The sequence below is a fragment of the Rhea pennata genome, chromosome 11 (genome assembly GCF_028389875.1).
Source record: "Rhea pennata isolate bPtePen1 chromosome 11, bPtePen1.pri, whole genome shotgun sequence".
Classification (NCBI taxonomy): Eukaryota; Metazoa; Chordata; class Aves; order Rheiformes; family Rheidae; genus Rhea; species Rhea pennata.
The window spans coordinates 22,430,223-22,453,033 of record NC_084673.1 but is presented as its reverse complement, the minus strand read 5'-3'; the positions used below and the strand labels follow the sequence as shown (position 1 = coordinate 22,453,033).

Genomic DNA, 22,811 nt, shown 5'->3' with positions numbered 1-22,811 from the left:
TAGTTTTTCACTTCAGCATGGAGAAAAAAAATCAGTCCGGAATACCTATCTCTATTTTTCACTAACAGATGTCATATTCATGCCCAAGTCTGAGTTCTGGCATATCCAAGCAAAACAAGTGTGGTTTGTAACTGGCAACTTCTTCCCATACCGTTCTCCCCCTTCAATGGCCAACCAGTAACACTAAGAGCACCTCCTACTACAGGCTACAGGGCAAAGATAAAAGCATGTCATTCAGTCAAGGAGAATTCAGCACACACATAGTAGGTGTCTACTTTTATTCAGTAGTAGAATCATGTTCCTTTCTTTGGCCACTAAGCACATCTATTCTGTGAGGTGGTAGAATAGGGGGAGCTTTGAACCAACAGAGAGTAATTTGAAAAGTATTTGTAAAGGGGCAATTTCTGGTTTACACATGATATGCGTAGATCAGGTCAGCCCAGTCATGACTGAAATGACCCAGGCAACTCCTCTACTACTCACAACCAAAGTCTATGGCTGTATCTCAGCCCTGTGGAGGACTGGCATCTGCATGTCAGCTTTATGCACATCAGCACTCCAATTACTGCCATTTTGTGGTCAGTATGTAAGCAACGTGACCTTGATAAGGCATGGCAATGCTTACATTGCTCCAGCGTTCTCCCTTCTCAGCAGCCAGCAATGATTCAGTTGGGGAAAGAACTCCATTTGAGTAGCAATTTTCCTATTGACTTGTGGATGTAAAGGGGGAAGGGCATTATCTTATGCTCAGTGCCTGCACTCCGAAAGAGTTGGATCCTTCAGCTTTGTGGCATTCAGGCAAGTCTGACCACTTCTTTGACCATTTTTCCAACACCGTCAAAGATTTCATGAATGGGGGCGTTACACATGAAAGCACTGGTGGTCACGAGCTTGTTCTTCACATCCACATGAATCTCAGTGACATGTTTGTTCACATGCTTGCAACCGAGTTCCTTCATAGTCTCAGCAGTCTTTGCATAAGGCCATCTACAAGAATAAGAGTAAATGCTGAGTGGAGAAACTGTCATTGCAGAGAAAGATCTGAGAAAACCTAGAGTGAAAAGCCCGTGAATGCCCCATGGCATTCAAAGCTGCTACAGAGAAATCAATAGTCTCTACAGAAAACCAGCTCAAAGGATCCAAATCTTCTTTTGTCAAAGGAATTTCTCAGGGGCTATAGAACTAAGCAGGAAAACCTCCAGATTACAGTAATTTAAAAATCCTAAGTAAAGCCAAAGTAAGACCTTGATGCAGAACTATAGACATTCCCTACTTAACCCTGCCCCACTCTAGTCTGCATTTGGGCATTCTTTACCAGTTTTATACAAATGACCTTACTTCCTAGCTAAATAACAAGAGCCTATGTAGTACCTTTCCTAACACTGGAAGAATTCAGTCACGGCTTTCGTGGTTGAGTAAGGGCAGTTTAAGCCCATCCTTCTCATAACACTACCAAGTGTGCAGCCATGATCCTGCCCAGCATCTGCTTAACTTCATGAGACAATGGTCTGGTGTCTTTCCTACCTTGGGACTGAGAGAAGCATGAAATAGGGTGCTGCATATGTTGGGGAGGGATGTGATTTTGTATCAGCACTTCGTGATTACTTACTTCTCACATTCTGTGTCATGACCCACAGTCAGCTCACAGCCTGGGAAGATTTTGGCTGCCAGTACTGGGGAAATGCAGCACAATCCAATGGGCTTTTTGGCAGCATGGAATGCCTTCAGTATGTCCTCCACTTCTTTGGAGACTATGCAGTTCTTCCCTTGGGTGGCCCAAGTACTCAGGTTTTTAGCCACTCCAAAGCCACCTGAGAAAAGGGAAATGGAATAGACAGGAAGATTACTACACAAGGGTAGACTTTTTTTTATGTCGGAGTTGACCCAGTAGAATGCTAAAATGGATTTGGTGAATGGAAGCATTTGTCCAGTGTTGACAAAAGACCTAAAAAATACAAGCTAAACAAGCTGTATGTTTTTCAGCTCCTGACTGTCAGGAGATGAGACTCCAAAAGCAGCTTTGTTGCTTCTAAACAGGATTGAACTGGAGAGGTATCTGTGCTCTGTTAGTTACCCTCTATGTCATCCATGAGCTCTTTTCTCCAGAATTATGGTAGAGCTTGCTTAGAGATTTTTTCTTGTCATTTAATCCTTGCTCCAGGGGTAGTCCATCCACACCGAAGTCACCTGGCCATACTTTCACCAAAGACTAATTGCCAGACTGATCAAATGTTCCACTTGGGAGTAAACCCCTGTCTGTCCTTGCTTCTGCTTCTAGTAAGGGGATAAACACATTGGTGTGAGAGGGGATGGTGTAGGTATATCCTTTCACCAAGGAGAGACAAATGAAGTACATAATACAGAGGATAAGAAGGCAATCAACAGTTATCTACTCTCTCCTCTCAGGCGTAAGCTTCTGCATTGCCACATGCTCTTGTAATATGAGGCCAAGCAAACACACTAGTACCAGCACAGATGGAAGATGACCATCCCTCCAATCCCTTCCTTCCTCCAGACTGTCTTCTTCCCCAGAGGTTCCACCCAGTTCTTGTGCGGGCCACAAAGTCCATGTCGCTCAAGGCTCACAGAGTCGGTAAGGTTGGAAGGGACCTCTGGAGATCATCTGGTCCAACCTCACAAACATTTCCTGGTGCCGGTTCCACTGCTCATAGCATACTCTAAGCCCTTCCACCAAATTACAGAATAACTGAGGTTGGAAGGGACTTGTGGAGATCATCCAGCCTAAAATCTTGATCTTACACACCCCAGTATCATCCTACCTGGTATGATAAGGGCATCCAGTCCCTTGATATCCAGCTTAGCTAGATCCTTGATGTTGCCTCTGGCTATTCTGGCACTTTCAACTAGCACATTGCGCTTCTCCTGGGTTGGCTGTCCTTTTATATGATCCACGACATGCATCTGGTCCATATCAGGAGCATAAATCTCTGCCTGGGAAGGGAGAGTAAGATCTGTTATTCTTTAGGCATGTATCCTCAGCACCATTGCAAGGCCATAGATAGTGAATGAAAGTGCTCCATTTACTTCTTTGGGAAGAACTTTGCTGGTGAACACAATGACCCTCAGGCTCACCTGTATCTAACATTGGCGTGGGGAAGGTTATTGTCATTGGGAGGAGAAAGAAAGTTCTTTTGTAGTTTCTGTATCTGGAACCCTTGCACTGACCTTGCAGGGATAAGGGTATTAGGTGCAAGTGAAGAATCTAGTCCACAGTGCTTATTTGAGGGGATTTCCCCTCCTAGGAAAATAAGGTGTTTCAAGAACCATTCATAAAGTTCATTTTGTAGAGGTTGCCATCGGTGTTCCAACCACCTTCATTGTGACAGCCCCAGCCCTGCCCTAGTTACCCCTCAAGCGAAGAACATCACAGCCATGTGCCTAGCTGGACACTGCACCTCAGGAGACTTGAGGGCTGACTGGCCAGTCAGTTCACATCTACTGATTAGCCACTCATCAGGTGACTGCTGATGGCCAAGCAAGCTGCAGGTTGGAGTCCAACCCTGTGCCTCCCTCAAAGACAATAATCTGAGTTTCTTCCCTCTAGCCACTGTTTTCCCAAAGCCCAGCAGGTTATGTTACCTTGAAAATGCTTCCCCTTCCTTCAGACCTGGTTTAAGCCAGCAGAAATTAAGGGTGGGGAGTGGCAAATAGACAGATGAGTGATGGATTTTGCAATTGTGCAAGCTTTGTTTCTTTAGGCAACTAGGATGGGGGGGGGAGGGAAGGAAGAAGAAAAGCAAGGGCAGGGGAAGAAAACGCCTGAGTTTCCTCCACTAGAGGTCCCCTCCAATCAAGGGATGAGTGTGCCAATTTGAAGTAAGGCAAGAGGGGAAAAACTGCAGAAGCTCCAGGAGAGAAAGAAAAGAGACAAAAATACAGACAGTGAGGGAGGGGTTGGACACATCTCACTTTAAACCTGGACTGAGAAAACACACTCAGAAGGCTTTGGAAATGGATTGCTTCAGGGTGTGACTGGCTCTGCAGAGCGCACAAATCATAGTCGCACCTTTGTAGTCAGTGGAGCAATGCCGATTTCCAGGAGAGAGACTCTGGCCCAGATTTGTGGGTGGCTCAGAGCTCAGAATAACATTATGCATGGTTTCTCACCTTCCCCTTCCACTCTTGCAGAGTGGCTATACTGATTAACTGCATGCTAAGCAGTTACTTGAGGGCTTTTTTAACCCTATTGCAGTGTAACTCTGAAAGAACTCACCTATCTTCTGTTTTAGTCTTCTATTTTTTTTAAAAAAGTGTATTTCAAAAAGCAAAAATAGTAATAGCTTTTTAAAGAGAAATGCCAGAGCAGAAATGAGGAAGTGCCAGCCAAAAAGAAGAGCAAATACGTTTAGGAAAGTTTGCTTCAGAGCTTGGATACACTCAGTACAGAGCACCCAGCCAATTCCTTTGTAGAGCAAAGCTGTGAAAGCAAAGCAACGACAAGGAATTCTCCATGCTCACTGCAGCAGCTCCTACACTGTGCCCTTCACTTTGACTCTAATCACTTATGCTCTGCCCTGAGGCCAGCAGCGATAGGGAGCTTGTGATTTGTCCAGCAAGCTACAAAGCTCCTTGGAGCAGAGTACGTTCTCTAAGAGACAGAAAGAGAGTGAAAAGCAGAGCTGGGCAAAAGGAGCCACGGATGGGGCAGCAGCCTGCCAGGCTCTTACCTGTGCCCCCTCCCTGCTGAGATGCACCAGCACAGCAGAAGACTCATGGATCTCACTCCCATCGTACACCCCACAGCCAGCCAGCACGACAGCTACTTTCTTTCCCATGGTCACCACCAGAGTGAAAGGATTCCCTGGAGAGCCCCAAATTGCTGTGCATCTCTGTTCACCGCCTGGAGCCTTTTATAGCACAATCCCTCCCCCAGGCTCAGGTGGGGCCAGGAGGGCTGGGCTGAATTTCTTGCTGGCAGGAAGGTTTTGTTTCCAGTGCCACAGGCAGGCCATGTAAATATTATTTGTTTCCTAAACTGAAAGCTCCCTTGCAGACCTTCTTTACAGCACGTTGTCCCCAAAGTATCCCCAGCTGACATGACCTATTCAATAGAGCAGCTGTGTTTTTCCTTCTTCTCAGCTGTCAATTTTCCATTCTAATTCAGACTAAAGCACAAAAATCTTTGTACATGTGATGGCATCGAAGGGAGCCAGCCCGGAGCAAGCGTTCAAGACAGTGAATTTCCTCTCCATGCCATTTTCCAAACCCTACACTGCACAGGCAGCCCCTCCCTTTTAACACCAAGTTTCCCTTTTCAGATCTTATGTTCTTACCCTCACACCCTGTCTCTAAAGAGTAGTTTTCACCCAGTTGCAGTTGTTCCCTAGCCTTTGGGCCCTGGGGTTAGAAGTGAATAACTTGAGACTCTTATCACTGGCGCCAGCTTTCCGGAAAGGTAACAATGCCAATTGCCAGGAAAGTGGCAGCATGGTAAAGAGAGGAACTAGCAGACTTCTGACCTCCTAAGAGGCATCTGGCAGCAAGGTTCCCAGTACAGGATGAGGAGACTCACTTGTCTTCTCCCTTGTTGTTGGTGTGTTCTCAGCTGAGAAGATTATGAACCTTTCTTTACTTTAGCTTTGCACTGCTGAAATAATTCTGGCTTGCTAAGGCTATCTTGCTGTTCTTCAGAGAGGAGCAGACCTCATGCAACATGTCTGGAGAATGTTTTTCAGGGTTTATTATTTATAAGAAATTTTCCTTGGGTCTCTATCATATTAGGAAAAAGGATGAAGTTTATTCAGTGCTTAAATATGAAATAATTTTTCTGAAATAATATTTTTGCAAGCTCTTTATTCATAGCAGGCATGAGGAGGATATTCACTGCTAAAGCACATATCTTCATTTATTACATGCATTTCATGCATCTCTTAAAATTAGTGAGATCAGGCACCACATATTCCTAGCTGTTACCTTTACAAATGGGAACAAAAAGCACATGTGTGATTGATGGAAAAGGATTCGATGAAGTCCAGCTAATCTAATGCAGGCTGTTCCCTTCAGTTACTTTTATTATCCAGAAAAGGAGTTAAACTCTGAGACATGGGTGGAAAACTCCAAAAGCATTTTCCTTGTTGTTTGGTTTGGTATCTAAGGTATTGTAAGCGTGATTTAGAAATCTATTATTTCCTCTTAATCAAAAAAATAGCTGAATCATGCTGCTACTTGAACAGATAGTTCCTTCTTCCTTCAACTGGTTAGAGAGCAGCCCCGTTAGTGATGAGACAAAGGCAACCTAAGGCTACTTATTTCAACAAACTTCCTACTCGTAGCAGACCACATCATCTAGCTCTACATGTTGCGAACTAAGGAGGTTCACCTTACTGAAATAATTGAATGAGTGTAACTGGACAAAACAGGCTTGTTCCAGTGCTTGTTTCCACATGTGACAAGACCTATCTCAGTAGACATATGGAACCTAAAGATCTACCTGCAATAGACCTTTTCTGGATATTTATCTGGGAATAAACATTGAGCTTTAATATTAACACCTTGCTCTAATCTGCATTAACATTCTAGCAAGGATGACTGCAAAGATGATGTTGCCTTAAAGCTTTTCTTGAAGGGTGAACATGATTGAAAATAACTGTCTTCCAAAGCACTGAAAAAAACCTGGAGGGTCTGCGAGCCATTACAGGGGTTCAGCTGCTCAGTGGGAGTGTACTGCCATGCTTTACCCCGCTTGGAGAGCAGGAGGAGCGTGGTCCATTGACAACTCTGGACTCTGCCAGTCGAGGATCGTTCTGACTGATACTGCAGATCTGGCATATCTGGGATGGTCCTGGCGGCCTGACTTTGGGCTCCAGCACTGCCCACTCTCTTCACAGCTCTGAGACTCATTTCAACATACCGTGGAGCATGCCTTATGGCAGAACATAGAGCTGGGTCTGGCAAGAGGAACATCACAGCTTGCTGCTGTAGGACCTCTGTGAAGGCATCCCTGTTCAGTCCAGTAAAATTACTGTGAAGCTCTATGCTGTTCTGTGCCTTTTATCTTGTCTAGGGGCCGAGAACAGGATTTTCTTTAAGGGCCTGATAGGAGCAAGTCCTCCACAGGAGTAGGGTCTAAACTGGTCTTGGGAAGCCAATAAGACTCTTCTAGATTTTATCCCACTGGCGGCCACACTGGTGGCCTCCAGAATGTATGTTTCCACTGACACCTCCCTCACGAAGATCACACAGGAACAAGGAGGAGTTCTCTGGGAACACGCACAGAGAGGCTGGATTAGATAGAGATAGACCAGCATATGGACAGAAGTCATTTTTAAGGGGAACGGCACTGAATCTTCCCTGAGCTTTCCCAGCATGGAATAGTGGTGCCAGGCATTCACAGATGTGGCAAGGACAAACAGCAGGACCATGGCCAGTGTAAGGAGAAATTACTGGTCTCCAGGGAGCTCTCAGGTTTTCAAAGTGCTTGTTTGCTCCAGCAAGATGTATTCTTTAAAAAACCTTAATTTTGACCAGTACAATTTCCTCACTGGCAATGGCAAAAAGGCAGTAATGGCAATAAATACTTAACATTATTTTTCAAGTGTCTTTTTTAACAAGAGTTAATCAACAGTAAAATTAACAGGCCCCTGGAGGGAGCTACCAGCAGTCCATGCTGACTCACAGACTGAAATTTATTGCAGCTAGGAACTCGTTTGCATTTCCTCCCTGCACACAGAGAGAAACACTAACAGAAGATGATTGTAGAGAAAAGGGGTGGAGAGCAGGGAGGAACAGAGGCCAGTGGAGTTGGTTTGGTTATAAAGAGCTAGGGAGGAAAGAGAGGCAGCATTTCAGTCTGCATCTGGGTCTTCAGCGGACTTTGTGATGGCAGTCAGAAAAGCTGAGTCGCTGCATTACTCCGTAGGGCTCCTGGGCATTTCTGCAGGTAGGGATTGAATGTTCTTGGCATGTAAGGATGGGGTTGGGACTAGATTTCATGGATAACCCCCTTTCAAAGGGGGCTAAAGAGTCTTTTTATTCTGAATCTCTCTACTTGCATAAAACTTCTAAATCTAGAGATCGCTCTGCCTGTTTCAGCAGTCAGTGACATACTTATCTTGGCTTTAAAGTGCTGGCCTGAACTCTTGTACTCGAGCCATCCTGTGTGGGAAGCAAATCAAAATTTTGTGATAGTCATTTTCATACAGGATTTTTTATTTGGATTCGATGCACTTTCCTCCCTTTTCCTTTCCTCTAGCTGTCTTCCCTGCAGATCTGTTTTCCTTGTTCACTCCCCTTTCTTTTCTTCCTTTTTTTTGGATTTCTTCTTTTTGAGTGCTGTCTCTTGTCATTTCTGGGCTAGTTTTCTCTAAGCGAAAGTCTTATGTGATCCTCTGTAGAGTGCGCATGTGTGTATGCCTTTTGTGTAATTGGAATCTGAAAGCTGACCTTACCTTTATCTGGGAGCGGAGGAGCAGTTTCAAAGATTATTAAGCTAAAATTTCATAAAACAAGGCATCTAGGAAGAGGTGAGACCATGGACATAAAACTGTAACACACCTCCCTTCCCCTTAGATTTCATTATTTGTAGATCTTTTACAGTTATTTTCTCCCTGTTCCCTGCTCCTGCCACTCTGGGTCCCTCCTGTTTTGGGAGGAAAATTTACAAGCTTTTTCTCTTTTTCCCTCTCCCTTGTCACACACAGGATCACTCTTACTGGCTGTGCACTTCTACACTTCAAGCAGAGCAGCCCCTCTGATCCCCAGCACAGCTTTAGGAATCATTCTGTTGATTTTATCATCTCTTCTGGCATATGCAGGTAAGACGCAGAGTGTGGCTAGCTTCAAGGCCTCCCCCTTCAATAGCTTTGTTTGAGGTTATTACATGTATGAGGTCTGCCCTGCCAAGAAGTTTGTGTAGACCTTGGCAAACTTACGAGACCCCTGATGCATTCTCCTACAGGAATATATCAGCACACCAAGTTTTTCCAGCATATGCAGCCTGTAAAATAAATATTAACTTTGAACAAACACTTTACTCTTTGATTTCTGAAAGTTTCATCAGAGTGGATGCATAATTTCTTTTAAAACTATTCTCAGGCTTTTGGAATGTGTGGTTTAGGCATCCATGGATTGAAATAGCAAGTTCATGTGTAAATTCCAAGGGATCTACTTAGTTGAGAGGGAAAGTCATGGAATCATAGAATGGTTGAGGTTGGAAGGGACCTCTGGAGATCATATAATCCAGATCCTCAGGTCACTGATTATATCAAAGTTCACACTCTTTAGAATGAATGCTGAAGTATTCCTCGTAATATACCTGGAGCAATGAGGAAAGGAACTTCCAGGTTTTGATGCTACAGTATATCACTACTGATCCTGATATTTTTCTCTACAAAGCAGAGGCCTTAGGAGAGACAATACATACTTTAACACATCAAACATAGGTTTCCTTTCTCAGTCAGTGATGACACAAAACATTAGTAGAACACACTTAAAAGGTATCTATATTATTGAGGCCATGTGCAATGGCCCATTGGGCAGGTGATGTCTTCACAGTTCGCAGAACTCATAGCCTCCTACCAGAGGCAGGAATTTCTGAGCTCCCTTGTTCCTAGAGGTGCATACCTGTGTCATTACGGTCTGCAGCAGCCTGGGGAGTCATCAGCAGAGCTCTTGCTTTCCTTCCTAACGTGAGTGTAGCCCACAAGGCTATATTAGTTTAAGGAAGAAATGAAGCACAGAGACATTCCAAAGTTCCACTTTGGAATGAGAATTTCAAAACTATCTCTAAGATCCCCTAATAACTGAGGTGATTTTGAAATATGCAACGCATTTCCCTGAGTGATGTAGCATAGAAGCTGTTATTAAAAGTGTAGGAAGTCCAAGAGACATTTGTGCTAGAAGTTAGGCTATCAATATATTCAGAATGCACATAGAGGAGAAAATGTAGCATTAAAAATAAGGTACTTTTCGGTATTGTTTGGGAGTAGTAGCTGGGTTCCATTCAACTTGAAGTTTTTTAAATTAAGGTCTTCGTCATTTTCAAGATGAGGATACTGAACAGGATAGTTCTTGAGAAGAAGTGAGTTTGACAGTTTCAATGCCCCTGTCTTCAGGGAAGGCCCATTATTTATGGACGTGCAGAAAGATATTTGAGACCTGCGGTACAAACATACTTGGACCTGAAAGTTTACAGCTGGAAAAAAACAAGCAATTAGGCAACCTAAAGGAAAGTAGTGTCAGGATTTGATCTACATTAAAATATTGTTGTTCTGATTATTAAGTCTTGTGAGGATCATGAGGAAGAGAAGATAATGGCTTGCTGAACCTGGACTTCATTAGGACAGACTGCATGCCAGGCCTGATCTGATATTAAGTTGAAGGAGCTCATGAACCTCCACCCAGAGTGCTCACCCCCAGCACTCTGATGAATGCACAGTGTTATTCTGAAGAAATTTTTATGTTCATGTCTACACAGGGTAATGGAGCAGGTGCAGATGTACTCAAGCTTGTGCTAGTTCTGTCTGGCATCGTGCAGGATTTGTGCAGCTTTATGTGCCAATATACCATGTGCCTATAGCATAGGCTAACTACTACCTTCAGTAAACCTGGTGTCTTAAAATCACAGTTCTGTCCCTGTTGTCATTTGTTTCATAGGAATTCGGAGAAGCCTAAGAAATACCTCCCTGTTCTTGTCTCTCTGCCTGACCATCTCAGTGTTCTGGTGCAGCTATGGAGTGGTCTTCATCCTAGGAGGGCAAGGAGTTTTGAATGACACTGGTGATTTCCGCAATGCCTTAGTGCCTGGCCTCGTCACATTTACCCTGGCACTACTCATTACTGCAGTGATGGGCTTCCTTCACAGGGAGGTCATCCTAGCTATGATTGCTTCTGCTGTCTCACTTGCCAGTGCTCATGAAATTGCCATGCACTATAATACAGCTTTTGGTTCCTCTGCTGTGGCTTGCAATTATATGATTGTCTGTTTGATTGGAGGTTATTTTGCTCTGGGAAGAATTCTTTATTTCCTCACCAAAGAAAAAGTTGTCCTTCCCGGTGCAGATCTGGCTAAGAATAAGAACCATGAACAGATCAAGTCCACCAGTGGAAGTGTGAATCATTTTGCAAACACAGGTCTGATCCTGAACATGCTGTCTGCCAGTGTCTTTGGCTGTAGGCTCCTGGGTGTGACTAGTAAACTATTTATTGGTCAGGTACCCTGGCTGTGGGCCTCTGGGATCTATCAGATTGGAGTATGCATTTTATCATATCGTGCCATGGATACACTGATGGCTACATTCTTTGGTTTCACTTCCATCTTGAAATTTGCTGGAGGCTATTGCCTTCTGTACCCAATTTGGCAGTCAGAGGAGCCATCTTTCCCTATTCCATTTCTGGTAGGTTTTGCAATTCTTTTTGCTGTCTTGGCTCTTTTCCTCACTCTTAAGAGCCTAGTGGATGGCCTGTATTTGCTATTTTATGTGGCCTACTGCATTGCAATAGCTTGTCATCCCAAGGGGTTTTTTGAAGGTGGACCCCAAGGCATAGATGTGGCCATCTTTGTGGCCTCAGCCTTGATGACTATAATTTACTTGTACAATACAAAAGAAGGTGCCAAAATCCCAACAGGGAGGGGTATTGTGAAGGCCTTACTTGCTCGCACCAGTTTTCTGAAGCTTCGTGAAGGGACAGACCTTCATGCTCCCTATTTAGGCTATTCCAAGTATGCAGATGCTGAAGTACTTGGCTATGCATGCAGTGTCCTTGCTTCTTTTGCTATAATGATTACAAGGGACCTACAGGCTCCACTTGCTACTGTTGTGGTTCCATGGGTTGTGGTAGCTGGTGGGATCCTTAAGCTTCTAGGTGGCTCAGTGGCCTTTGCCCGGGGTAAAACCCTGGAGAGCAGTGCCTTCATTCTCTATGGCGTCATGTGGACCATCTGGGGCTTGACAAGATATGGCGGCCTCCATGGCACTACCAGAAGTTTCCACACAGCAGTGGGCATCATTGCTTTCATGCTTTTCAATGGCTTCATTGTCTTCTGCACTCTCTTCTTAAATATCACCTGGTTCTTTTATTCCCTCACTTTCTTGCTCATCCCTATCAGCTTCTTGCTGGATGCCATCAGTGCTGTTCCCGTTGGCTATGACATTGCTGCCACTCTCATCTTTGGTCTGGTCAGCTTCTACTGCTTCCTGTCTGCCCTTTTCAACAGCATCTGTGAAAGTTCCTGCTTACCAATGGGTAGGCCCATTGTGCAGCTCAGTGGTGTGGGGGGAGGAATGAACAAGTGCCTTCATCTGCCTGCCAGAAAAGCTTCCTCAGTCAAGAGAATTGCAGGTAAGGGAAATATACAGAGGATAGTGTGCGGGTGGAGGGTAAACTACATTTTGTAGCAGAACATTATTAAAAGGATTTTTTTTCACATCCAAATGTGGAAACCGTGATAATCTGATTACATTTTGACCAAGCAGGCCAAGTTACAGGAGGCGTCAGGTCCTAAACACACTCTAGGGAAAATAGGAGCAATTCCATGGCAGAAGCTGAATTTAGCAGTGAATTTGTTGCTATATGTCCTGTATCATATCTCTGTCTGCTCGTTCAGTCTAAGACATGCAAATCTTCCAGGCTGGGGCTATCACCGAAAGCCTCATATAGAGAAAGCAGGGCAAATGAATGGTACTCCCTCTCTCTAGAGGGTTGAATGACTTCTGGTCCAGATGAACATGGCTCAGAATTCCCCCAAATGTCAAATCTCTCCTTGGATGAATTTTCAAAATGCATTCAGAGGAAATACTTGTTAGTTGGGAAAAGGAGATGAGAGCACTGAATTGGCTGTTTTGTCTGTGACAGCTCTTCCATGAATTAAAGCCCCTCAGTTTTAGTCACCTAAGGGATTTTGGCCTGTTCCCATGTCAACAGATATCCTGAAGAATGGAGGAACCTGCGGCATCCCCACAGATACTGTATATGTGCTTGTGGCAGCCTGTAATAGACCTGATGCTGTGGAGAAAGCTCACCGGTAAGTATTTCTCTCACTGCCCCAGTGAGGGTTTCCTTGACTAGTATAAGGAAGCCTCTAGGACTTACAGCTGTTTCTGAGTGCAAGCTGCAGCAAGTGTCCAGAGCAATGTGACACACAACTTAGCTTTCTTGTGAGGAATAAGCTGACAAGCCTGGAGGGAAGATCTGAATGAGAAAAGAGGACAACTGAGCTGAAATTGTCTCCTAGAGTGTTGAAGGCTGTTGGTAGGTAATGAGTATCATGAGGACACCTAAAGACAAAAAAGTGAAGGATGAGGCAGGGTACCTATCTGTAGGCACATACCAAAACTCCTTTCATTTTAAAGGATGTCTCTGGCTATGCTTTTATAAGCGGCTGGGATCCTTTAGATTGGTGGGTATTTATCAGAACTTCAGTAGTTCTGACTTTTATCCATCACTGCACAAGGAGTTCAAACCATAACTGGGAATAGACATCTGTGTCCTTTCCCATCAGGTCATCTGTTGGACAGTTTAAGCTTTTATTAAAGAGACTGATCATCCGGGGCAAACCCTGCAGGTATTGTCTAACAATAGGCCTCTCCAACATAGTTTCTGTTCCAGCTTGGAAATAAACTCCTATTTTACTTCCTAGTTCATTTCTCTCTTCTCCATTCTAGCTCCAAACGCCAGGCTCAAGAGCGCCCCATGTCACTTTGGATTTCTAGCCTGAAGCAGCTGGAACCTGCGAAGCATTTGTTCACCCCCCTACTTTGGGACTTCATGGAGGCTGCCTGGCCATCTCCTATTAGTTTGGTGGTTCCCAGAGGTGAGGAAATGCTGTTACTTACAAGCTCTCTGGAGAGCTCTGGGTTTGAAAGTCCAATAGAGTCACACTTCACTGCGGTGCCACGTACTCCATGTTCCTGGTAAGATCACTGTGGTTGGACTGATGTGTATCAGTAAGTGTGTGGCTCTTCCTTGTGCAGGAGAATGGGTGGACTTCCTGGGAATGAAGGACTCTGCAAAATATGTTGGTACCCCTCAGAGCATCGCCATCCGCATTCCTGACTGCTCTGTTACCACACACCTCATTGACTTGGTGAGTGGTCAGAACACACTCTTCTCAGCAGCACTGGCAACCAGACCTTGCCACTCCACTGTCTAGGTGGCAAGCTTGGAGAATCACCAGCACCCAGGACTTCTGGCCTGCTGGAAAATTGAAGGATGGTAAGGCTGAAGTACTCAGCCAGTCCTCTTGCTGGGTCTTGACAAGTCACCTCTCCTCTCTTTTTTCTTTCCTCTTTGAAATGAGGATCCTAGAATGTTCAGAGAGCTCTGGGAAGTGAAAAGTATTCAAATGAGCAGCTCTCTCAAAAAAAAAGAATCATTAGGAAGGAGTAGCGTATGGAGGCAGCTGTAGCTGATTTTATTGCAGGAGGAAGTGTAAAAGGGAAAAAGGGGACCATCAGGTCAGAATGCCAGAAAAGATGCAATTAACAGACACTTCGTGTGACTTCCTACCTCCAACACATATACTGCAAGCACAGGCTTATTTTAAGCCAGCATAAGCTGAGGAGGTCCAGAATGTGGCTTGTAGAGCAACATCAGTTACAACCTTTCCTATGTTATAAGCAATACTGCTCCCTGACTATAGCTAGTGAGTAGCTGCTGGGGTGACAACCTGCGAGAGTATGTATATGTGTTAGAGTAGTGCAAGGGTGAGCACACAAACATTTCAGGGTGCCGGGACATCTGAGGGTAGGGTCTGGCTTTTTTTGCTATAACCTCGAGGATGTTACAGCATTGTGGGCCACACAATCTGGCTTGCCCATGCAATCTTCTGATCTCTACTTGGAAGGAAACTCTTTCTGCACTGTGCTGTATGACCTTGTGGCAGCAGCAGCTGCAAGTGAACATGCGATTGGCTATAGCACAGTGACATAACAGCTTCAGAGGAAGTGTGATAATAAATGCTCTGCTGCAGTGCTGAGCACTGCTTCCAAGGTACCTTGACACAGCTCTGGATAAGAGCATATTGATGATGATACCTAGTGTGTTGAATAGCATTGCTTTACAGAGGCAGTTTGCTTGTATGATCTTCTCTTTAAAAACCTGATCTCTGACTCAACCAGTTGCAGCTGTGCTCTAAATTGAAAGAATTGCATGGCCACACCATTATACTGACTGCAGGTGTTGGAGATCTGTGACAATGAATGATGAATACAGACCCATACCTTTGCTAGTAAATTTGCCTTGAAGAAAGAAATCCACATTCCTTTCACTGTTCAGATTCATCATCCATCACTGCATTTCTAGTCTTTACTGTAGGATTTGTTGGGTGCCATAGTTTCTCTAGTAATGTCCCTGCTCACTACTTCATTTCTAGGCAACCACTGTAGTTCTTTGATGATTACTATCTCTTAAAAATAAAATGTTCCTTCTTGATCTAAGTCAATAAACCTTAGTTCAGCGGGGCCTTAGTCACTCATACACAGATTTGCTGGGATTCATCTCTTCCAATCTTAGTTGCCTACAGAATAGGTGTCTCTATGTGGGTAAGTCACACTAAGTTCACTTTTCAGTCATGGAGACTCATCAGTGAACTTCAGAGTGCAAGTCATCTGTGTTATACAGCAAAGCCTGCTCAGAGCTCTTTTCCCCATTTTTCTATCACCAGGTTGGCCCCATTGTGGTCACATCAGCTAACCCAACAGGAGAGGCAGACACAACACACCACAACCAAGTGTATGCCAAACTAGGAGATAAGGTAATTGAGACTGTTTTTTTTTTTTTTATTATTATTCAGCCTGGTCCCAAGAGAGATAGGAATGGAAGAATATAATCACTTTGTTCCAAGTAGACAAATCAATTAATGATAGCAAGAATCTGAGGGAACATCTAATTAAAGGAATCACATTGACACTCCTTATGTTGATGTTAGAGTTAAAGAGAAGAAGGGTATAAAAAGAAGAAACTTGACGGGAAGCCAATATGCCTGTGTTTTATGTAGTGTAGTTGTGGCCTGGCACCTTCCACCAGAGAATAATAAGAGCAACAAAAAGACATTTCTTTGCTTAGAAGCAATACAACTATCATTGCCTGAACATGACAAAGCTCCAGGTGGCACTGGAATGTCAGAACACTGTGGATTCCTATCTAAAGCTAAAGCTAGTCTAAACTGCCATCAAAGCTTTAATATATTCCTGTCTTTTACAGCTTTTTAAAGTTCTGAAGTACAATGTCCATTTTACTGTTAAATCCTGAGAATACTACACATATGACAGAATATTCATGTCAGTTCATGTGAGGGCAGTTTTAAACAAGAAGTGATGACAATCTATATCTAACTCCTCAAAAATCTGATTTACTACACAATTGCTGTTTAAATAGAACTTCATCAGAGCTTCTCAGGTGATGCAAATCTGTGTAGCTCTACTGATGATCACAGGAAGACCTCTCTTTGCTTTTATTGAGTTCATTCATTCCACTGTGCAGTCAAATTCAGCAAGTAGTTAGCAGAAAATATAGAGAAAGGACAGGAAGGAGCACAGCTGCCTGTGATAATGATTACCAGCTGTTGAGACAGGGAAACTGCCATCTCTTTTCCCAAGTACCTACAGGGAAGTTGGTGTGAATATTTACTTCTCTTCAGGTGAATGCAGTTCTTTGTGATGGGCCTTCTCCAGAGAACATTGCATCCACCGTTGTGGACTGCACCAAAATCAACAGTGGAAACATAGGTTTCTTCAGGGTTGGTATCATCCCCAAGTCTCAGGTAAAATTAATCTAGAGCTTGTTTCTGTTCTTCTTCTCTCTCTGCTTTTCCCATCACTATTAAATGGGTATCAGACAAGTGGTTTCCTTTTTGCATAACGAGCTGAAGAAATCTGTGATAGTATGAGGAGATCTCATAGGGTGGTGTGAAAGAGTAGAAAAATAGAGCTTCGTGTTGCCTGTGTCCTGATCCTGCCTATGGATCTGTCAGCCTTATGTGAAGTGAGATTGATTCATTAAGGGAAATAGGTCTGAGATCCACAGTCATGGATGCTTCATGGAGCAGGCTTTTCTTTTACACCTGTCCCAGAGACCTTCAAGCAGACAGAAATGCTTAGTGTAAGCCCAAGGAGAGGCCTAGACAGGTAGCGTGAAAGAGAACAGAGCATATTTCAATAGCCAGAAAATAAACTAGTGCTTTCCCTTTAACCAGTAAGCAACTCACAGCTCTGTTTACTAATTCCAGGTGCTGCAGATACTGGAACAGGTGCAGAAGAAACACACATTGGTTCACAACAATGGCCCAGTCATTGCAAAAGGCCAGGAGGAGCATATAAGTCATAGTCATGATGTACACAATGGGGTAGGCATGGCTATCTCAGAAGAGACAGTTCCAGTGCAGTCCCCTGATGACATCTGTGAGAGTCACACTCGACTCTGAGATGCCCCTGCAGGTCAAACTGTTACTTGCTCTGTAGGGAGGTGTGTGCTGGAAAACAATGTTCAGGTCAAACTGGGGAATGGGAGAGGTTTCCCAGCTAGAGGGGTGACTTATTCACCCTTCTGTGGATTCCACTAAAATTTGCCAGTGCAGAGCTGACTTAAAAACTGCATTCATCTAGTCTGTACTGGTAGAAATTTAACTTTTGAGAACTACCAGCTTTCACTGAGGATCAGATATAACCAAAGGAAGTGTTACATCAGTAACTGACTGGCCTAGTGTAATAGGGCTTTATTTTTTTTTCACTGGGAGTTAAAACCTTTGATTTGGGTAGAGAATAGCTTGATGTGTTTCATAATTACATGTTGGGGGGGAAAAGCCCTGCATGAAACAAGAAGTGGTAGGGGGAGAATGGAATATATATACAGGTACTGCGTTGGTGAATACAGTGAACTTTCTAAAACAGATGAGGCAAGAGGTGGTCCTGGGAGCTTGCGCTATCTTCTGATAGCAATCTTCTCAGAAAAGAATTACCATTATGTAAGGCATAATTTCCATATTTCATGGTTAGTGTGAGGGTAGAATTATCATTTTGATGGCTTCAATAATATCTCCTTAGAAGTACTGGAGCATGATGAAAGACCCTCTCCTCTCATATTACCTTGTGCAGACCACACATGTCAAAAGTATCATATGCACTACATCTGAGGATGCTAGAAGCTGATCTAGCATAACTACACATTTCTACAGTTCATTTCATTGTAGGTTTCCTTCAGACTGCAGATTTTTTGTAGAGTGGTAACTGCTGACCTAGAGGAAGTAAAAATAAGTTTCAAACTGACTTGAGGAGTCATCTTTGGTTAAAATGTACCTGGCCAAGCAGTTAGTGGCTTGTTTAGCCTCTGAAAACTGTGGATCTTATTCTTACCTGACACACCTGCAAGGAATTGCAATGGATAATCTCACTGATCACACCTGATGTTTTGCCAGAACTTAAGTCAAGCGTAAATCCTGTGCAGTCAGAGAAGCTAAACTTCTATGAACCATGACAAAACCATGCCTTCTTAGCTGTTTTTACAGAACCAGCTCTCTTCCTGTAGAGAAAGAAGATATTGGATAATTGAGTTATTAATTTGTTTTGCCAATCTGCTCACTGTATCTCTTTGGATTTTTAATTTTTAGGAATCAATAAAATGTTTTTGGTAAAACATGTCCCCTGTCACACACAACTGTTATAACATCTGCAGAAAGTATCTGGAAAAGTCTTCACAGGTCAAAGAATTAGGTTTTTCAGCATGTCAAGGTTCCCAGTTGTACACAAATGACCTTTCAAGTGAATCAAATTGCATCACTTTCCTGGGTGGGAAGAGGAAAGGAAAAGGAGGATAATTCCTAACATCCAACCCCCAAAGGCAGCTTCCTGGATGAGAAGTGCTAGTGAGTTCATAGGACTGAACACCAAGACTGAATTTGGCCCCTTTTCTTAACTACGTTTTTAAAAAGGAGATGCAAACACTGGAATCTGTGGTAGTATTAACTGGAGAGGTGCTGAAGCATCACAAAGCCTTTTCCTATAGAGAACAGCCCTGACTTAAATGTACTGGGGATGCTGCTGCCCTGCCCCTCATATGATGATTTATTTTAGTGCACTACAAGTTAAAAAGGAGTTGGAATCTTCACAGGATGCCATGGCTGGATTCCATTTTTCCTCTTTCACTCTCTCTCCATGGGGCTTGTTTCTTACAAAACCTTTGATCACAGTATCGGGATGCTGGGAGAAGGTGATGGGGAACTATTTTTCACTTTGATAACTAATGTGAAAGTCAGGGAAAGATTTCATTTGAGTTCAATCCTTATTTCGCTTACACACACCTCTCCTGTGTATTGGCAAGCTGGAAAGACAGAATTTTGAGAGGAGGAGATCTGAATGGGATGTTTCAGTTAAGTGAAAGCAAAACCATTTCTGTTATTTCCAGAATTTTCCCAACATTTAAAGTGAAGCAAAACACTTTTAAAGAAAGGTAGAGAGAGGAAAAAATACAGTGAAATAAGTGGCAAATTCAAAATACTTCAGTTAAACTGTTGAGAGAAACATTAGGATGTTTTCAGCTTATTTGGTGAAATATCTCCGATCAAATGCATTTTGAGGTACTGACAAGAATTTATTGCGTGTTTTAATCACTAAAAATGTAGTTTTCAGCCAAAAATGGCTGCCCACATTTCTTCAGAAGAGACACAGTGTGCCCTTCCAATGTCATTCATTTGCTGTCCTGCTTAGTGGAAAGGAATTGCTCCATTGCAGTGTATCAGATGAAAGGAATAGAAGGGAATTTGGGGTCCTCAAACCTCCATCTAAAGAGGAGGTTCAAGTGACTAAGGAAAATCATGGGCTTCAGAGCAGAGCCAATTTTGGTTGCATTGTCAGTTGCTGAGGCATTTAGGCCTGAAAGGTCAGTCTGGGAGAAAAAAATAATCTCATGAATGGACCTCTTCATGAAATAGCCAACACTTCAATCCCACTGGGGTTGGAAATATCCCAGAAAAAAAGGGCTGTCCCTTGATTTTGTCCTTTGTGGAATCCAGACATCTGTGTCAATGATGGGGGGAAAGAAAAGAATGGAAAATGAAGAAGTGTATTTTTGGGTCAGAGGAAAAACCAGCTCACCCTTCCAAGAACAGAGCTCTGCCATATGAATAGGAACTGACTCAATGACATCTTCTAGGATGCGTGTTGGTATACTGGGTGGATCTGATACTGCAGTGGGTAGAGTGGTTCAGAGAGGAAGGGTGGCATCACAACCACCTTTTGAATGAAACCAGCTTAGCAGAAGCCTTGAGGCATGGGCATGGGCATGGCCAGAATGTGTCCTGACTACCTCCAACTTAAAGAAAGACAAGAACAGGGAGCTCAGTAGCAGGAGAGCCCTAATCTGTACAGCTTCTGCTCCTGAAATATAAAAGTAAAACTCTGTCTATAGTTTGAAATAGGACATGAGAAGGAAGAATAGGCAAATGGAAAGTCCAGCTGATTGTGTGATAACTGGTAAAAATAAAACCCTCTGATTTCCTTGGCACTACTGAGGGCAGAGTATCTGAACACATGAACTGTAGTGATTTTATGTCATACTTGCTTAGCTGCATTTTTCCTAGTATGCGCTAAGTCCCTAGGGTTATTTCTACAAAGTAGCCCGATAATCTGGTTTGTCACATCTTAGGGAAATACTGAGAACAACAAAGATACAGCATGCTTGAAAATCCTGGGCTGAACCTTCAACTATTCCACAAAATGCAACTTGGATCTATATCCATGATAGCTGAGTGTGTTGCATTGTCCAGCCAAGAGCCAGACAACTTCCAATGATCTAGAGCCATCTAGGAGTCACTGAAGTTCTTGCCAGCTGTGACATTGAATATAAGGAGCAGCTCTGTGCTGAGGCTTAGAATAAGTCAGAATAGAGAGAGCTGGGTGATGCAGCCAGGCACTTAACCAAAGCAGAAAATAACCATTAAAATTATCTTTTGCTGCATGTTTTCCTCGTAATTCACTGTGCACCTGAAGTTGGCCGGTGCAGAAGTCCAATAAATAATGATAAAGCATCTAGTGAATAAAATCGATAAAAAATCTTATGGGAAAAAACTGTGATTTGGAAATTGAAATCGAGCTTCTGGAGTCATAACAAGAATTATTTGGATTAACTTCCAGTTATGACCCCATGACATCCTTCCTTTCTGCCCCAACTAAAAATGTTTGGTGGCTCTAATACTTCTGCAACTTTTCTGGGGAATTTCCTTTTTTTTTTTTTTTTTTTTTTGCACTGTACTGTGAAGGGGCAAAAAGACAACCAGGGGCAAGTTCTAGCCCTCTGTATCAGTCCCTGTTTTGGTTTTGCAGATGCCTCAAGGCTTCTCACCTGAGTACTGCAGCAAGTCTTCCATGGATGGGGTGGAGGAAGATGCAAACTGCTGCAGAACAGTAACTGAGTGACTCAATGCAAGGGGTAATGTTGGGGGGCCAGCTGGGGAGGTCTATCCTGTACATCCAGTTCAGCACTGCCCCTGCCCCTGGTTCAGCAGCCATAACAAGTAACTCAACTGAAAAAAATCTTGTTCAAAGGCTCAAAAATATCAGTTCATGTAAGAATTACCTCTTCATTCCTTCCTAGAAAATTCAAAGAGGTCTTACTCCTGTTATTATCTTTTTCTAGGTATCAAAAAAGCAAGAATTTCAACAAATAATTCTGCTTTGGCTGTGAGATTGATGTCAGGGTTCAGATACATACCCTGAATTATATATATGTATCAGTAGTTCTGGAACAACGAGCTGACCATCAGCATCATACATTCATGTGCCTCTGAATGAAGCCTCAGAAAATAAGAACAAATTTATTTTCAGATTTGTCCAGGAATCAGAAAATTCTTTATGAGGAAAGAGCATTTGACTTTGGAACAGTGGGATGATCCTGCAGTCCCTTATAGGAAAAGCTGTGCCCAGAATCCTTTAAGGTAATCCATATTCTCCATGTTCTACCACGGAAACTGGAAACCATGGGAATGCAGTATTTGCCCATCTTGCAAAACAGCCTGTGTTGGCTCTTATGTGACTTTGAATCCTCAGAGGAGTCAGGGCTTATAGGAGCACATCTTGAATTTACAGACATAAATCTTGACGTGAGCACCTCCATTCTCAGAACGTATAATTTTCATATTACCTTCCCAGCAGGAAATAACTTGAGTCTTTCATAATGCAACGTTTCTCATGAGTGTCAGTAAACAGCCAACTCTGAGTTCCTTCTCTAACATAAAACTAATCATAGCAGATGACACAGCAACCTTTCTCCTTTCACCTGACTGCTGTTTCACTCTGAATAACTGCTTTCTTATCTGCTGAATTAATGATTTGGTAACAAATAACCAGTTCTACATCAAAAGCACTGACCCTGCCCGCAACCAGGCTAACTTTATCTCCTCAAAATTCCACTAAGCCCTCTAACTGCCTCAGGTACCTTTTCACCTGCAGCCTTACTAAGGATCATGCCCTCACACACTAATTATTTGAATCTTTTATAACCTAGGGCATAGCACAGTCTCTGTCCTCCTTCCCCACAGCCCCTTATAATTGTTCCAGGCACTCCCTGCTTGTGGCTGCAAGCAGCTGCATTCACTTGCAAAATAAACCAAGTCCTAACTGATAACTCAATTAGGAATTGAATTCCTCAGGAACCTCTAGTGAGAAGTAGAAATGGTCATAGATGTAGAGAAGGAATAAAGAAGGAGCAGACATAGCAGCTTGTTGCAGTTCTAGGAATGAAGAAGAAACCAAGTCCTTTTCTTGGACTAGCAGGTAATTATGACAGTGACTGCTGGGACAGAGCATACAGGCTTGATGAGGTTTCCACAGACATCCAGCATCACTATTAATAATGATTATGTT

The 22,811-nt window shown here is 43.3% G+C and overlaps 2 protein-coding genes across 2 annotated transcripts; one reads left to right on the top strand and one right to left on the bottom strand.

Moving 5' to 3' along the window:
* Window positions 1-272: 272 nt before the first annotated feature.
* On the bottom strand, window positions 273-4,835 carry LOC134145305 (glutamine amidotransferase-like class 1 domain-containing protein 3, mitochondrial). Its single transcript, XM_062584676.1, has 4 exons — window positions 4,689-4,835; window positions 2,781-2,952; window positions 1,610-1,811; window positions 273-987 (listed from the first exon to the last, which is right to left on the bottom strand). Exons 1-4 carry the CDS (start codon window positions 4,794-4,796, stop codon window positions 795-797), a joined length of 675 nt encoding a protein of 224 aa, XP_062440660.1. The 5' UTR covers window positions 4,797-4,835; the 3' UTR covers window positions 273-794.
* A 2,969-nt stretch (window positions 4,836-7,804) lies between these two features.
* Window positions 7,805-18,527, top strand: LOC134145323 (uncharacterized). Its single transcript, XM_062584714.1, has 9 exons — window positions 7,805-7,900; window positions 8,661-8,774; window positions 10,615-12,300; window positions 12,883-12,982; window positions 13,623-13,771; window positions 13,932-14,044; window positions 15,623-15,712; window positions 16,598-16,720; window positions 17,186-18,527. Exons 1-9 carry the CDS (start codon window positions 7,840-7,842, stop codon window positions 17,378-17,380), a joined length of 2,631 nt encoding a protein of 876 aa, XP_062440698.1. The 5' UTR covers window positions 7,805-7,839; the 3' UTR covers window positions 17,381-18,527.
* Window positions 18,528-22,811: the final 4,284 nt, after the last annotated feature.

What these genes read in the sequence shown, in the direction of transcription:
- LOC134145305 (XM_062584676.1), bottom strand. Translation starts at nt 4,796, where the DNA reads ATGGGAAAGAAAGTAGCTGTCGTGCTGGCTGGCTGTGGGGTGTACGAT. An exon ending in GGATGCCCTTATCATACCAG is followed by an intron (nt 1,812 to 2,780) that starts GTAGGATGATAC and finishes CCCTTTTCTCAG; the next exon opens with GTGGCTTTGGAGTGGCTAAA. An exon ending in CATGACACAGAATGTGAGAA is followed by an intron (nt 988 to 1,609) that starts GTAAGTAATCAC and finishes TTATTCTTGTAG; the next exon opens with ATGGCCTTATGCAAAGACTG.
- LOC134145323 (XM_062584714.1), top strand. Translation starts at nt 7,840, where the DNA reads ATGGCAGTCAGAAAAGCTGAGTCGCTGCATTACTCCGTAGGGCTCCTG. An exon ending in GCTCCTGGGCATTTCTGCAG is followed by an intron (nt 7,901 to 8,660) that starts GTAGGGATTGAA and finishes TGTCACACACAG; the next exon opens with GATCACTCTTACTGGCTGTG. An exon ending in ATCTCTTCTGGCATATGCAG is followed by an intron (nt 8,775 to 10,614) that starts GTAAGACGCAGA and finishes TTTGTTTCATAG; the next exon opens with GAATTCGGAGAAGCCTAAGA.